A 17770-nucleotide genomic window follows, 5' to 3' on the forward strand; every position below is an offset into this window, starting at 1 on the left:
ACTTAAAAATGAAGAGCAAAAAGCTTTTTACATGCATTTCAAAGGGACTTCCAGGCAACTGTAATTTGTGGTAACATGAGACACTTACATACAATTAGCATCAAAGCTAACTTTGAACTTAATATAGGGTATTCTCCCCAGTTTCCAAGCAGTTTAGCAAGATCAATTTCCTAAATGTAAATACCACGAGGTAAATGATCTGCATTAAAAAAACTCTTTGGAGGCTAAGACACAGCTTCACTTATGAATATGCTAAAGCTAAATAATGAGAATTCAGCTAGCAGCTCACCACGGTGCTCAGTCAGGAAGTACATTCAGTTCCTAAGAGATGAGAATTGCTTCTCTTCCCAGGATTTATGAGATGCCAACGCACTGCGAGCTGAGGAACCTTACTCAGTGTTTGTATTATGCAACTGCAAAAGCAAAGCGTGTCAGAGCTCTTGTGGCATAATGTACTACCGAGCACTACACAGAGCAAGCAGAGCACAGAAAGCCAGCTTCAGGGCTCCGTTTTGCCCTTAGTGGTGTACTGTAATACAGTCACTGGACAGCACACATACACTGAATAAGGTCTGCATTGTCTCCTGGTTAAGGCACTTATCCCAGATACTAAGTCATGAGAAGCTGCATCTTTCCTTGCAACAACGACCAGGGAAATAGCCAACGCTGCAGTGACACGCTGATCGTGTCCTCAACTGTCCATCTGAAGCTGTAACGCTGACTGCTCTCGATCCAGCTGTGCAATCTCCTGCCCACGCCTTCCGTGTCTTGTACAGGCTCCCCTAGAAGCTGAACTTCGCCAGCTTTCCTTCTCCCCGCCAGCATGTGCTGCCCTGCCAAGCCTCCACAACACACGCATTATCTCGAGTAAATGGGCTGACTCCACGCCGAAATATCTGAAACTCTCAGTTTTGGCCCTAGTAAATCCAAGCGCCCTTTTTAAAAAGGGGCGATCCAAACAAAGCGAAGTCAAACTAACGCAGGATGTCTACACACACAGCACGGAGCTTGCACGCTGTTTCCATCACGACACCAACAAGTGCAATTTGAATGAAGCCTCAAGAAAAGCTCCTACCATATCCTGACTGCCCCCAGAGGTACAGCTGCTGCAGCACCTGTGCACGTGAGCTGCTGCCAATGCTGCACAGAATCATCGGGTTAGGAAGGAAGAACCCACAAAAGCTCTTTGCTATGGCAGGGACAGAAGCCACCGCTTGTTGGAACAGATGTTAACGTGCAGGGTTGCCATACACAGCGTCGCTGCTTCAAGTGTGAGGGAAAACAGCCTCATCTGGAGAGCCGTCCTGCGTTAACAGGTACCCGAACAGTAACAGCCTCTTTCCGGTCTCTTGACACCTCACGCACACATCAAAGTGCTCCGTAATCAAACTAGTTTCAAGAGCCTCATGAAGTTAATATTTAAAAAGGGACTGAGACAGATGGCAGCTTTTTCAGACTATTCTGGAAGCCTAGAATAGACCAAGCAGAGACATCATCATCATCAGTACCGAAAGCAAACTGTGACAGAGCTAGGGAAGGGAAACAGTGGAGGAGTCACCGCAGGCTGGGTGAAGAGAACTGTTAGCTCAGCGCGGAGACTTCCAGCCCTAGGAACAGCTTACTTGGGCAGCACAAACCTCTTCTGATGCTGGCATAATTAACAACTCCCTGGTCTTTGCTGAAGCTTTTTAAAAACACTCATGGTAAGAATTACATCCCAGGAAAAACCTGCAGCTGTATTTAGCGAGGGTCAGTGACCCATGAGCTCCTCTCCTGGACCTAGAGGAAGCCTTCATTTCCAGGGTGATCACCTGCCGTTCTGGGACGTGCTGCTCGCTCCTGTGCCTACAAGCAAGACAAATGTAACCAATAACACTGTCATGGCACATCCTGGGATGACAAGAACAGATTTCTGCAGACCAGAACAAGTCTCCGCAGTCCGCGTCATAACATGGCCATCTGTGAAATGTTGCTCATCAGCTGAAGCATGGGTGAAGCCTGTTTTAGCTCGACGAAGCACACAGATCTCAGAACAGGACACGCTTACAGCACACAGCTCAAGTGGAGTTACACAAAGAAACTGCCATCCCACCTTCCCCTACAGTTGTTTTAGTTCTGGTGCATTGCTGCAACGCGGAGAATTGGGTGATGCAGTGACCAGCACGACTCCAAACAGGTGTATTCATGCAGCAAAGGGGAGTTTCAAAGGGAACTAAAGTCACGTTGCTGTCAGGGACAGACCTGCACAGCACAGCCCTGACTGCTGCTACGCCTCAGAAGCATAACTCCCCCAGCAACTCCATCACCTGCTGGCCACTGCTCCCCAAGACCAAGTCCATTCAGTTACACTGACATGAAGTGGTTTGCACATGCAACTCAAATGACAGCTGCTGCAAAAGCAAGCTGTTGTGATTAAGAAATGTGTTCCATGCTTATGAATGCGCTTTCAGACCAACAACTCTACTGAATAAGAGGTAGGGGAGTGGTGTGAAATGGTTCCCAGAGCTCCTGGCTGGTAAACGCAACCAGCTTATTAGCGTTCATCAGTTACTACCTTTTGCAAACCTTTCTAATTATCTTTAATCCAAGGTCAGTGCCTATCACGAATCCCTCAGGACATCTTTTATAACACTGAGATGTGTAATACAACAGAGCTATTTTGGGTTTTTCTCAGAAGCCTCATTTACACCCCTTGAGAAGGCCACTCAGCAGCAGCTTCTGGGAAGCAGCAGACTGTCACCTTCCAGTGCAGCCGGCCTGACACATCAGGGATAAGCTGGGCCTTAAGGATGCTTCTAGCAGCCCATCCAAACCTCTATGTATTGTCTCCACAGCTACTAGGTGCCTCCAGACCCCTCCCCTTTTCTAATACACTTTTAATCACCATTGTATTTAAAAAAAAAAAAAGGGGGGGAGATGGAGATAGAAAGCCCCCAGGGGAAGAATCCTTCCCCCAGGGAGCTACCGAGCCTGTTGAGGGCAGAAGGGGCAGGCGAGTCACAGCACAGTGCTGGAGACCTCGCCAAGGGTGCCATGAAAAGCAGGAGGCAGCCAGGCAGGCTGTAGAAAATATTTGTGAGATGCAGGCAAGATGCAGCTTTCCTGCAACGCAAAGTCACTGAATTAATGATAACCGAAGAGATCCCTGCAGAGACGGGGGCAGGGGGAGCTGTGGGCACGTCTTCATTTTCAATTCCTTCTGACCTATTTGCTTTGAGCTCCAAATTAAGATTCTTGGTTTTATTCCAATAAAAATTTAAGAGTTTAAAATTCTTCTGGTCTTTGGGGAAGTGCACAATAGAAGAACGCCTGAGTTCATCTGCCTCCATCCAGCTCCGCATCCACGCAGACTCCTTCCACGCACTCCTGCTCTGCAGTGGTTTTGCTTCTCTTTCCAAGATTTCCTCACGTAATTGTTCCACTGGTTTCTCAACCTGGCTGTCTCAAGAATAGCCACCCATCACAGCGTCACTCTTGTTGGGACATTAGGAAGAGGAAATTCTGTTTTGCTAAGCAATTAACTCACCTCCACTGCTGCCACAAAATGGCACAAGTTACTCTTCCCGATGCACAAGTTTATTAGAAGCAACTGAATTCAACATGCTTATTAACTTAGATAAACTAACTTTTCTGGTTCTAATGTAATATAAACAAAGCAAAATGCAGCAGAGAAGTAGTGCTGACTTTAATGAACATTAAGTGAAACCCGATGCAGCTTATTTTCGCTGCACCACTTCCAAAGAAGGTAAGGATTTTTACACTGGAAAAGGAAACTGCTGGAATATTAGGTCATGTTCTTATAGTTCAAGGCTTATATTCTATGCATCTTGTTCCTGTGAGAGCTTAACTATAGCTTGCTTTCTATGCAGTTTAATTTTAGACTCGATTTCTCATGCAAGGTATATTATTTGAGGACAAAAGTTACAAGACTAAGCTAACACCAGTACTGCAGTTTCCTGCCCTTTCATCAGTGCTGTTAAAATATTTTGATGATTATCAATAACAATTTCTGGAGGCAAAACAGAAATCACATAGGCCAGACCACTCTTCAGCCTGTATTTTTTTTTCCCGATCACTCTCTGAAAGTTAAAATGTTTTACAGGCTGCTATAAAGCACTGAAGAAATGCAACATCCTTCATCATCATCCCTTGTACATGAACTTGGATTTCTGAACCCCTTTTCCCAGTATTGTTAATTGGATTCAAAATTACACGCAAGGAAAGCATGGAGAGTTGATTACACATATCGTGCCTTATGACCTCAGACAGAATCAGAAGCATACAGCTAGAGGTGTCAAAAGACTTGACTGATTAAGAAATTATATTTAGAAAAAGCGTGTGAAAGATTAAGAACTTAAGTCAAAAGAAGGATCTTATACTAGGACAGACTTCCTACTGTTTTGAACCTCAGGGCACATCTTGCAGGTTTTCAACCCCTACTTCCCAGCGATACATTCTGAAGCCAGAATCGACCTTCAATTCTCTACCTTTCAGAGAGCAAATTCCTCCAGCAATACCGCAGATCACAAGACTTGCACCACAAGAATAACGCTGTTTGTTTTCTGAACAAGCACGAAATCATGCGAAATGTTGAGCTTTTTCAAGATGCCCCCATGCCCAACAACGTTTTCATGGCCATGACGTACTTAATGTTCTGCACTCCGAGAAAGTGAGCGCTGCCAACTAAAAGAGCCAAATAAGTGCAGAATTCATGCACAGCTGAATTATTCACATGTATGTAATCACGCTCAGTAGTCAACAAAGATTCTAACCAAATCCAGGCGTAGACTAACTCTGGGTGTGATGTTTTAAATGAGTATTTTTTCATATAGTTAAATGCTACCAGTGATAGATGTGGAACTAGAGAGCACAGGAGTTATGGACAATAGGTTTCTGTGGACAGAGTTTGTAAAGGGTGAAATAAACACGTTTTGCCAAGGTGTCAAAATGCTAAAACAAGATACACAGACTCTCTCCATGCTTTTGACTCCTTGCATCTCAAATCACTTCCATATACATGCAGAAAACTACAAGATTACATAAATACGTCACATTTTTATAGTGCAGACAATGAAAAACTACCTGTCCCAATTATTGCCAAGATTTAAAATACTGAAATCTAACGCACAATATCTCATTTGTTAATGGCTTTAATTCAAAACAAACCTTATTATAATTCTAACAAAGTAAAACAGGATGATGGAAACTGTTTAAGAGAGCCATAGAAGGACTAACAGATCACTCATGTCAAAAGGCAAATTATCCAGCTTGATTTGCTGAAGCAAAGCAAGAGATTCTTCAGAAAACAGTGTTTGAATTTTAGTTCCCAGTGTTTGAATTTTAGTTCCAAACAGTAAAATAATCCTGAATAAAATGTGCTGATGGCCACTGACTCCTAATTGTTATGATGTTAGTCAAAAAGTAATCTTGTACTGATGACTACTTCATTCCAACTTCCAGACTAACACACAGACTCAACATCCTAGTGCGTTAATTCAACTTGAACTCAAACATTAAGGTAACGAGCTGCAATGTTAAAATACATATTATTTATATAGGCATTTACATAATCACGACTTCTAACAAAACTAGCTACAGAAGAGCAGCTTATCAGTTAGTTACTTACTGTTCTCTATGGTTGGATCATATGAATCAACAAACTGCCCTTCCACAAACTGAATCGTCAGTGAAGATTTTCCTGTAAAGCAAGGAAAAAAATCATGGGTATTGAAACAAGTCTGCAGGCTGTTATCACTTTACATTTGGTAGCAGATAGAGTAATTCTTATTTTTTTATTTTCTTACAAAAGCCAATATGAGCTTTGTATGGTACACGTAAACTATCTATACACAAAAACTGACCTATTTTTAAATTAAGTGCCTATTCCTAGGCAACCGAGTCTCACGAACTTACAGCAACAACACCGCAAAAACTACTCGGCACGTGTTCTGCTTTTGTTTTAACACAGATCCTACAGCATTATTTAAATGCTTCTTCCAGTTGAAACAAATCTAAAAGTTGCAGAGTCCAACCCTCATAAAACTAAATTTAACGAAGCGTTATAATCGGAAGGTTCTTCCATCCAGAAACAAGGAAAACCAGAAATAATTTTCAGTCATCGCACGGAAAACTAGTCACCTGGACAGCATTAACTAAATTTGGGTTGACTAGAAGACTGGACATCTTTCCCTTGACAAAAGGATGATCTCAAGAGCTTTGAGGTCAATATACCCTCCTCTTCTACTCATCCTATTAACGCCCCACGACAGAGCAGTGGACGCAGTACTTTCAGCATAGCAATTGAGGAGGCATCCTTGGATTTTTATTTTTTTAAAGCAATTTAGCAGAAATATTTGCAGACGACTCAACATTCCCAGTTTCCATGATGCTGATCGGATCACACACTCCCAGTAAAGAACAAAACAAAATGTACTTAGTAACAAATAATAAAAAAAGGAAACTTAGTCTTGAAAGATTTTACAAGACGATAAACAAAAACGAATCACATATGTTGACCATAAGTAACTTTAAAGCTCTGAAAAAAAAGATGTTTCAAAGCATTACCAAAGCCTTAGCACAATTTCCATTACAGCACATCATCTACATTTGGGAATCCACTAGATCCTATTACATCATGTTTACTGGACAAATATACTCTTATAAAGACTGCCAAGTGTGTTAGCTGCCTTTGGATGAGTACACACTGTGTTCCTTTATGCTTCTTGCTGATGAAAGTATAAACAAAATATGACCCCAAGTTAAAATTTAGCATCAAGACCATCCTACTCAGTAGAAGCATTTCAGTGACATCAACGATAATTGATATTTTGGGTAAGCCAGTCTGCAGTAAAACTATTTTCCTGAATTAATTGCTTTGTATAAAGATTGTCCACTGGCTGTGCTTCAACCACGCTGTGTTTACACTTTGCTGGAGAAAAAGTTCCTTCCAAGCATTCCTAAAGGAGATATGAGAACAGTTTTCCATTTTTTCCCCTTGTTCTTGCTTCCTCATACAAGGCTCTTGACCTGTTCACATTCAAATTTTTTACTTTTTATGTCAACATACTTAGGAAATCGTTTTGCTAACAGCATGCTAAAAGTTACAAGTCAGACAAATAAGGTAAAGGATAAAAGTGTTGCGAAGGCAGTTCAGTATCTACACATGAAGTAAACTTCATTAACTGCAATGCTTTCTGGACTTATTTCTGCAGACACTGAGGAAGAAAATGTTATGGAGTATCATCATTTGGGATCTTGCGATTAATGAAAGCGATAACCTTCATCAACTCACTGCTTAGCTTATTTAACATCACTTCCCAGCTCTGCCACGCTTTTATCCCTTTGCTGTCTCCTATCAGTCTTGGTGGTTTATTCAAAAACCAGTACACAACCTTTTAAAAGCTGTTTTTTTGTTTTTTTTTTTTAAAAAAAATCAACTTCTTAGATATCTTTTTCTGATACAACAGTGCAAGTAAAGGTATCATACCCAGCACGCATCGGCTTGCAGAGAACACTGTACTGTAAACTGTTGCTTCAGCAAGGACAGAGGGGGGGGGAAAGCAACCCTGCACATCTGAAATCATCCCGGTCAGGACAGGCTTAGGACCGAGTCTATCCATCCCAGCAGCTATCTGCAAGCGCGTGCGTTTTAGACACCACTTAGAAGGCAACAGACTTTCTAGCTATTTCTTCTTCAACTGTCAGTTTGCGAAGTTGCTACTCAAAGCTCGTGGTACCGCGCTCTTTGCCAATGCCATTGAATGGTTTGGGTTGGAAGGGACCTTAAAGACCACCCAGCTCCAACCCCTGCCATGGGCAGGGATGCCGCCCACTAGATCAGGTTGCCCAGGGCCTCGTCCAACCTGGTCTCGAACACCTCCAGGGATGGGGCATCCACAGCTTCTCTGGGCAATAATACCAGGAGGTTAAACACTTTGTTTTAAAACAAAGCTAGGTATTCCTATATTAGACTGTTGTATCTTTTTTTTGTAAGTTTTCCACCTAGAAGGACAGAGAAGTTAAGCACAGATCATTGCTGAACAGCTTTCCCCCTAAGAAGGATCCTAAACTGAAAGGCATGACTGCTACCGGCTGTGCTAAGTTTGGAAACCGAGTACTAGGAAGGAGTCGGAGCCAACAGCAAATGCTGCATGTAGCATCCAGCTGTATTAATTACTGCTTTCCTCCCAACACTGAAAGGGAAAGAAACAAACCAAAAAAAAAGACTACAGCAGTATTCCACCACTCTCCTCCTAATTTCCTCCAAGCTCCCTAACAAACCTGCTGCAATGCCATGTTTGTGATCCCAAATGATCCTGCTTTCCTCCCTGAGCCACAGGGAAGCCCCCCAGCCTTAGGGTCAGCCACGTACCCCACGGGTAAACATACACAGCAGCATCCCGCTGCAGCAAGGCTCCCAAGGCAGGCACCAAAAATTAGGAGCCTACGTCATTACCAGCCCCTGTGCCACGTCCCAGCCCATGCCTGGGAAGCATGCAGGACTGTGTCAACAACAGCTCGGCTTGAACTTTGTCCCACAGGTTTTATTCCAGGCCTTTGAACCACGCTCACGGACAGAGAGGAGAATTCAGGTCACCGCTGAGCTCCTATCTCCTCTTTCCCCAGAAAGATCAGGCAACTCCGCTCTCGGTTTTCAGAGAATTACAACGTAAACGCACAGCCCGCCAGGCACGGGCCAAGGAAAGGCACCCAGCTGTGCTCTGCCTGCTGTGCTCACTGCACCTTGTCCTCTGCAGGCAACGGGGAAAGGGGGAACGATACAAACCAACCGTACTCACACCACTCATACACCAGCCTAGAGGATCAAAGAGCCAGGCGGCTTACGCCACGCTCTGTTGCTCGAGGGTCCATGCTTCAAAAGAGGCCCAGCTCTCACATGCCCTCGTTGGGAACAGACGCCAAGTGCTTTTTCGGTTTGCTAAGCTTTTCCTCGCATTATTCTCTACAACGGTACTTTTCCTGCCTTCAAGTTTTAGGGAAATAAACATCCGTGGAAACCAAAAGGAGAAGCGTCGTGAGCAGGAGCAAGGCGACGGCCGCTGGGAGCAGCTCCCCGAACTGATGCAGACCTGTGATTTTCAGATGAGACGCATAAAAACCTTACTGGAGGAAGGTTATGGTTTAACCTTCTGATCCTCCATTCAGCATCACAGAGCTTAAATTCCAAAGAAATGAATGAATCAAGTAAGGGCAACACTGGGGCAGGGCAACGGGATAACTCCTCCAGCTATACTTGGTTGTTGTAGCTCAAAGCGCTGGATATTTTATGGCAAAGGAGTTGTAAGCAAAACCCTACAGATTTCCTGACCGCCCTCTCCCTAGAGGGATGGGAGAGGAAGAATTCAGAGGGATGGATTTGATGGTACCTAGAATCCATGTCCCAGGCAGCTGGAAGCTCAGCTGAAGTTGTCCAGAAGTATCAGACATTTATGATTTGATGCCGGAGTGGTACAGAAAAAAGTTTTCTACTGTTAAAAGAGAAAAGGAACAATTTCCAGAGAGAAAACCATTTCAAAAAAAATAAGCTGCCGCATTTCTATTCACACAATAGACCACCTACTAAATAAAGCGGAGCAGACCACATCAGCTACAAATGCCATTGCAACTGTCAGTGCAAACCAACTGAGTTTTTTACTCGTCTTCTTACTTCTTGGACAAGAGCTGTGGTACTTCGTCTACCCTTAAATTTCGGGCTACACAACACAAGGCAGTTTACCACGAACATGAGCAACCCAGCCCGTGTGTGCTCATCAGCAGGTGGCCTCCCGAAAGAGGACATCACCTCTTCGGTGCGCCACCGGCCTGCCAATCCCTCCCCACGTCCACAGGCAGAGGGGAAGCCCAGCTGAAAGTCTCATCTGCTGCCAATTTCCCCCCGAAAGATCTCCCCAGGAGACAGAAATGATGCAAGCGGCCAGCCAGGCAGGCGAACAATGGCCCCACAAGCAAGGCATTGTGCAAGCTCGGCCCCGCAGCTGCCCTCTAACGCGGCACCGCCGCGATGACGGCCACGGGCAGCGCGGTTTGAGCTGAACAGGGAGGATTTCTTAACACTAGAAACGGGCTGCACAAGCCATCGGTAAAAAATACGATGGGGTCAAGAACGACAGCTACTGAGGAGTTGCACTTCCCTGTTCCGCTCGGATTTTAGGTGCCTGTGGTTTCTTTAACCCGTCTTTTTCACCGAAATGCCTGCTTAAGCGCTGTGCTTAACTATTAAACGCTGAACAGCTGGCAGCATCTAACCCATTCATACCACAAACCCAGCATCTTACAGAAGTCAGGCTCTGAGTAGATCTACTCCTACCTACAGGACAAATCAGTTCAGATTTTGTCAAAGAAAGTTCGAGGAATTTCATAATAAAACGCTGTCAGTGGTATTAAATCAGATAACCCTACTGCACACCAGAACTGCAGCATCTCACACGCATTGACACCCAACTTGCTGTGTTGCACAAAGATTAAGATTTCATACTTAGTTATATTTAACTTGAACGTCGGGACCTTGATCTTTTTTAAAATTTGGAATACCAAGACGTGCAAAACGGAGCCCCCAGCACCTCCCCAGGGCAGATTGTCTCCTTGTCCTCAGAGCGCAGAAAAGGACCGAGATGGAAGGTTCAACCGGGTAGCAAAGGGAATTGTAGAACTGCTCTTGGACAACAGTCTTTTCACAAGATAGTAGATCTCAAATTCATTATTAGCTCACCATTCATCCCAGGCTTCATCATTAGCAATTCTCTATGGTTAATTAAGATTTTTCTCCCTCTCAGGTACTAACTACAGCTATCCAGCTGCTATTTTGCTGACCACTGCTATGCAGTTCAGTAAACCATTCTAACGCCTAGAGAAATATCTGGGTCAATGGAGAATTCTGTTCCTGAACTTCTGAAGACAATACAACGAGTTGTGTTTTACTCAGATACAACTTACTTCTATTAATACTACTTTTAATTACGAGGAATTATCACTTATAATCATAGCACATACATCTATTTCGAGATGCAGTTTTACCCATTTTGTAGTGATTTCCTTGTGACATCAACAGTATGGTAACAGGATTGAAAAAACGATCCTCTCATGCTTCCAGAGAAGAATCTCTGAGACAGCCTTAGAGCTCAATTGCTGCACTTCTGATATTCATGCTCAATTCACAACTCCAGGACTGCTGGCACTCCTCTCAAGGTGCTATCGGAGCTTTCTCAAGGACAAACTACAAGATTTGTACTTACAAATCCTCGAACAGCAGACGTGTGAGAACCTCAGTGAAACAACTTTTGGTTAAGTAGCGAGGGACCTCAGGAACAGAAGAGACCCTAATGACAACTGGAACAGTAGTTCAGGACACAACTAGCTCTTTTTCAACTTCTGTGGCTCTTCATGCTGTTGCTACCACTGCTCCCTGCCCTCTCCTGATCTACTTTCCCATCAGGACATAAGGCAAGGTATTTGAGGTCTCAGGCAAGGTATTGTAGCAAGAACCACTCCTAGTGCAGAAGACGACGTTCATGTGACAGCCGGTAGTATGAAGAACACAAGCCTGGAGGAAGAACAGGACACGTGCTCGTTTCCCTTCCTCCTGCATTGCACAACCTTTCTGAGGTTTATCAAAGGTATTCCTCTGAAAGCCAGAAGCAATCTGGGAGTCCCTTTGAACAGAAGTCAGACGGCTTCCTCATTTCCTTCACATTTCAAAGCAGGCAAACTCACGTGCATTTGTGCAGGCCCTCGCTAGGCTGCCGGCAACAAGCCTTCGAAACACAAACCAAGAAGTCCTAATAATGCTCTCTAGATAAAAAATTTCTCTAAGGAAAGCAGGAAATCCCTGATGTGGAACAACCACTTTGCTCTATTCAGGGGCAGTGCTTGCCCCTCCATGTTCACCTACAGGTTGTTGCAACGCACTGGGTGTCAAGGGAAGTACGTCGAGAAAAATTCTGGTGTTTTAATGCAACAGCTTAGTTGACACTTCCACATGTCCATTTTGCCTCATTTAAGCCACCAACCTCATCAGATGATTATCAGAAGATAAGTTTCAGCTATTTTAGTACACAGTGCAGTTACCTCTGCTTCTTACCTTTGCCAGCAGAAAAAGAGTGACACAGTTTGCCTGATATTTCCCTTTCAATAAAGGACTTTAACTTCACATGCTAACTATCAGTTGTTAAAGACGGAAAAGCCGCTACAAGGCTTTAAAAAAAATCCAGAAGCTTGTATGGCATGCATCTCACCTAGCCACAGTATTCACAGATGGTTGCATTAAAGGGGCTTTAAACAGCTCAGGTGAACTGCATCCTGGACCCTCCCCACAACCAAGGAAATTCAGACATTCACTTGTGCAGATAAACACCATCCTCTGTATTCTCTTCAGACTGCCTGCAGACACCCTACATCCCTGCAGCTCCATGGCTAAAGCATTTAAGGTGACAGCAGAAACTCAGAGGTAACTCAACCTGCCAGGCACGTGCTGCTACCCTGATTAGTGAGTTTACTGCTAAACTAAATGTTTGGTGTTACAGTTTGATATGCTGTACTCTGAAAGGAAAGCTTGTTAAACTTAAAAATCAGACCCTAATGTTTTAGTTTAGGGCACACTTGGAGGGAAAGACTCAACTTTACACTGATTTTTCCCCCCCCAAGAGGCCAAATTTAACTCAGTGCTGGGTAGAAGTCCATTCTCCCTGTGCACACACTTCAGGCAGATAATTAGGGACCTGAATAAACCTGACCTTTCCTTGGATCACTGGGTATGTGTAACATGAAATGCTTTTGAAAAATCCTTCCAGTAACTGCCATTGTTTCATCATTAAATCAGCTTTAAAAATCTGTGCCATTAGAAATAAAAACGCCTCTTGCTTTAACACATTCCACGCATTCCCCTTCTTCAGCTTCAAAGTTTTAGTTTCAACACAAAGCAACTCCCAGCTTCCAGTCAGTTCCTTCCTGAAGCTAGGGCTTACTGGGGCGTACAACTTAAATTACCTTTTTGCAAGTCAGAAATATCAGGACGAGGAGGTTTTAGCACTTCTTCAAGAGGCAGACCTTCCTGAAGTTACCAGCACTAGCTCTCCATCCGCGGTACAGGTAGGAACTGCACCTGTGGCACGGCTGAATTCAGCCACAGTGGTTATGAGCTACGTTCCATGCACGCTGCAGGTGATAAAACAACTGTTTGGGTTCACAGCAGGTTTGCAGACATTTTCCTTATTCCATTTCTACACAACTGGCTGAAGCTAACACCAGCCACAGTGAGTCACGTGCTGCCGGTCGCCTGGTGCAGCAGCGTGCCGTCGACCAACACAGAGCGTGTCTTTCTACCCAAACTTTGCATTTCAGTTAGACAGCAGGATGAACTCCTCCCTGTTTCCTCGTGCTGTACATCTCACTGCTTTAAGCCACCTGATCTACACCACCAACAGAAAACCTCAATAGCACAGAACTCTTGTCAATATGAAAGACCTCAGTCTGTGTGTCAGTGAAACAGTTGAAAGGTCTTCCCTACCGATCCAAGGACCAGAGCCCCTGCATTTACTGTGCCCACCACAACTCACTGCTGCTCACAACAACCCCCAAGCAGAAGGCTAAATCTCTGAAAGTGTCAGTGAATTTTTCCTGGCATTATTTTAAAAAAGAAAGCCCAGGAGATTGACCCCGAGCACATCATAACACCAAGTGAATTGGAGGAAATGCAACTGAAATGGTGGGGAATGGGCCCTTGTGTGTGTGTAAAGGCACACGGAGGTATAACTGCACAATAATCACTAGAGGATCTTTGCAACAAAAGGCAGTTTCAGCCTCAGACAGGCTGTATCGCTCTAAAATTGCCAGTCAATGTAACTGGCTCTTCTGTCTTTGCTGATGGTCCAAAGTCTGGTGAACCCGATGTCAACAACTGCTAGCGCTGCACGTGGCAGCCAAAACCCGCCTTTCGTGGAAAGCCTGCTGCTACCAGCGGTCAGGATGGGCACGGAGCACCATTTCCCTGCCGCGTCCTGCGCTGCGGGGTGTTCCCAAAGCTGCACGAAGCAGGAACCGAGGCACCCACCCTGACGAGATGAAGATCTCCGAGCATGAAACAGAAACGGTGTTTAGGGCTACAGAAGGATCAGTGCTGCTCCTCTCTCCCACCAGCAGTGCAGGACACGGTGAACTGCACTGTGCCTCTGTCAGCAGATGCACAGGTAGACACTGCTTAGTGACCATAAAGTTGAGCCTTGACAAGTTTAATTCTCCTGCACTAGCCCGGGAAGCAGCAGGTCAGGGCACAAGCACACTGCCACAGCCGCTACAAGGACACAATGTCACAGCTAGTCACACCTGGGAGTCCCTGCTGTGATCTATGCAAACCCATGCAACACTACAGCCAGAATACTTGAAACAGTATTTCCCTTTACAAAAAGCTTTCCCCCATGACTTTAAATCAACTTTTTAAAGTTACTGTTGTCTCTCTCCAACTCAGTTCTAGATCTTTGAACTAACTATACCTGCACCTTGGATGTTCTCTCCACTCAGGTGCCAAGTTCCTTCCCTCCGTACTAATCAGGGCTGCATACAGCTACAATCAGTTAAATGGCACCTTCAGAGCACTTGATACAGCCAGAGCTAGTCGGTGACACCTCCTCACTGATTCTGATTGCAAGCCTTGTCTTTTTACGCACTTACCACTTTTCTAGGTTATCCTTCACACCTATACAACATACTCCACACTGTAAAACCTACAAAAATGACTGAGAAAGGATTTTGTGTAGAAGAGGAACATAACAGAGCAGGCTCTGAAAACAGAAGAAAATCTGTTAACGGTAAGCAATGTTCAAAGTAATGATATGCTAAAATCACAGCATGACAGACAGGTAAAACATCCAGAAAAAAAAAGCCTGCAGAAGTAAGAATAACACCACAGAGTACTGAATAACCTAGTGGAAGAGTCACCAACCTTGGGAAACATTAAGGTAACATAAGGCAAGGACAGATCTAACATGACATAGTTGATTTTGTCATAGGGCAGAGAAGATGGAATAGGTAACCCATGATTTCAATGACATGTTATAAACATTTTGCCTGTCGTGACAGCCAGCTGGCTTTCTCACCTTCTGAACCAGTGCATATCCATCTGTTGGCTCATACAGTTTTTTAAATCTATCCTCAGTGCTTAAACCATCTAGTACAAAAAGGTCACAGAACAGAACTCTGATCTTTGCAAGGAACAAGAAAAAAAAACAACAGAACAAACAGCAAAAAAATGAATCCCCCCCAACCACCTCAAAAAAACGACACCAGGGAAGTAACTGATGATGACACCTGTAACCCGACGTTAAACTATTTTTACATTTAGACTGTCTTTCACAAGTGAAATGTCTCCCAGCCGGTCCAGCTCCAGCACACGAGGAGGTTCTTGCCAACAGGAGCTGGATTTTCCAGCTCCCAGCACTCAGCTGGCACAGCCGTGCAGCTTGGAGCAGACGAGGAGTATCAGGCTACAGCTCAAGGCCCCCAAGCTTCAGGCCGACCTTCACAGACAGAGCAGCACGCTGCATTTGTCTGCCGTGCGGGTCCTGCACACCGACTCAAAATTCTCCAAGTGTGGCAGTGGTTATTAGTCAGCTGTTATCCTGTTAAATCATAAGTTAATCCGGTTAATCGTAAATTCAAGTCTATTTTAAACACTATCTAAGAAGCTAACTACATGACATCTACTTGGCAGAAATGGGTAAAACACAAACTACTAAAGGCCAGTAGATGAAGGGCAAAGATTTACCGTAGGTACAGCAAAGCCTTTCAGAAAGGGCTTACATCCTTAGCCTTATTATTTGGAAAATAACTCCCATCTTCATTTTTGGCTGCCACGATTCCACGCTGTAAGAAGTGCAGGGGCACGGCCCAACTTCCCCCGCAAGAAGCTGCCCTTCAGACTTGGCTGCACGCGCCCCGCTCACACACCATGCTTTTTTCTCCTCCCCGGCCCCCGCCTTTAAACCCTTTCACCCTTTGGCGCACACGGCCCGTGCCCACATAAGCAGCTGGATGCCAAAGTAACGGGATGTTCAAATGACCTTCGGAACAAACAGCAGTACACCCAACAGCCCCACCATTAGCTGTAAATTATGAATGAGAACGGCTTTTTAAGATCACAATCTTGCCTGGAAATCCTAAGAGAGAAGGCATCATCTTATTTATCTGCAGCACCATTACCTTGCACTTGTTCCGAGTGGTTTGTATTGACAAAAGCACAGCCCGACGCTACGAAACACCTTCTGAGATGCCCATCTAGCAGACATTTCAACAAGCTACTCACTGAAATGCTGGCACTTTCACTTAGCTCTTCCTCTGTCCTGCCACCACAGTTTTGTGGATGAGTGGGGACAAGCAGAAAAATACTTCAGGTGTCATTAGGCTCCCACTCAGAAAAAAAGACCACAAACATATCTTGCATTTGAACAACTGTTAGATTTAAGTTTAGCGACCAACAAGAGATTTGTCAAGAATTTTGACAAACGCAAAGGAAGTTAAAATAGCACCGTTAACACCTCTCCTTAGAATTTATTCACCAGCACCAAGCCACGCGGATGAAGCAGAACATCTATTAGAAACGGACACCTCCCAAGACAGCAAGGCAGAAGACAGTACTGCAGCAAACGAAGGAAGAGTGCTCGCTTATGTGCAAGTTTCAGAGCAGAAACTTCCAGTTCTAGCTCAAAATGGTGATTCTGAAACAGATTTTAGAACACCAAGAATTTGTTATTAATGGTAGACCAAGCCTTAACGCAAAACACATTCTACTGCACTAATGTCAAGTGCCTGATTGTTTTGACAGCTTGTGGGACAGATTTAATGGAGTTTTCCTACACATGATGCATCCCAGCGCTTCTGCGTGGAGCAAGAGTACCTTTAAAGGAGGTCATACATCTTGAAGGAAGTTTTGGCAATACAATCTGACAAGCTGTTGAAGCCAGACAGATGTATCCCACTAACTCAGGAGACAACGCTGTCAAGGGACACTTTAATAGCATAATTTCGCTTTGCACTTGCACATGTTGGCACCCACACGCTGAAGACCACTTATGTATTCCTTCTTTTTCCAAATTAAAATTCATTTAAGTCAGTACTCCACAGAATACAAATAACCAGCTCAGATCTTGCAGGCAGGCTGTTCTGCTTGCTGTAATTTAAAATATTTAAGGATGCTGATAACCATTCCAGAAATATTGACCCCTCGTTCATTAAAACTTTACCGCTACATTAAAAAAACAGCCGAAAGGAAGCCTCGCTGTTTAAAGCGTAATCCAAACCAAGACAGGGAGTAATGATTTCTCCACTTCTGATCTACTTAAGATATAAGCACTGCAGCTTTTCTGAACTGGTCTTCCAAACGTCACATATTAGGGTCTTTTGGTCCTTAAAAGGCCTTCAGAAATCACTTACTTAGTCTTATGCCTCCAAAAGATTAATCTTTGGCCGTTATCCACAAGCTCCTAAGGACTTCATCCAAATTCAACAACTATAAATTTCCTCTTCGTGTTCCAATTCACGTAGGAAGTCCCACAAGAAATTCCAAGCAGTTTTCCCTCCTGCGGGAACTCCCAAGGCTCACAAGCTATTCTTCGCCTGCCCTGTCTTCATCCCGACGGGCACGTTATGCTTGATAATCCAAGATCTGCACTTCAGCAGCCTGTGCTGCCCATTTATACCACCTTTCTCATCACTCTGACCCCTCATCCTTCGCACAACACTTAAAATTTGCACGCACAGCAAT

The 17770-nt window shown here is 44.3% G+C and overlaps 1 protein-coding gene across 4 annotated transcripts in view; it reads right to left on the reverse strand.

Moving 5' to 3' along the window:
- Nucleotides 1-17770, reverse strand: part of RHEB (Ras homolog, mTORC1 binding) — a 40646-nt gene that overhangs the window by 15902 nt on the left and 6974 nt on the right. For all 4 annotated transcript variants that reach the window (XM_080578555.1, XM_080578553.1, XM_080578554.1 and 1 more), the window contains exon 2: nt 5627-5698. In XM_080578555.1, coding sequence (XP_080434681.1) covers nt 5627-5698 — 72 coding nt within the window. The remainder of the gene's footprint in view (nt 1-5626; nt 5699-17770) is intronic.

The sequence above is a fragment of the Anser brachyrhynchus genome (genome assembly GCF_964034855.1).
Source record: "Anser brachyrhynchus genome assembly, chromosome: 2".
Classification (NCBI taxonomy): domain Eukaryota; kingdom Metazoa; phylum Chordata; class Aves; order Anseriformes; family Anatidae; genus Anser; species Anser brachyrhynchus.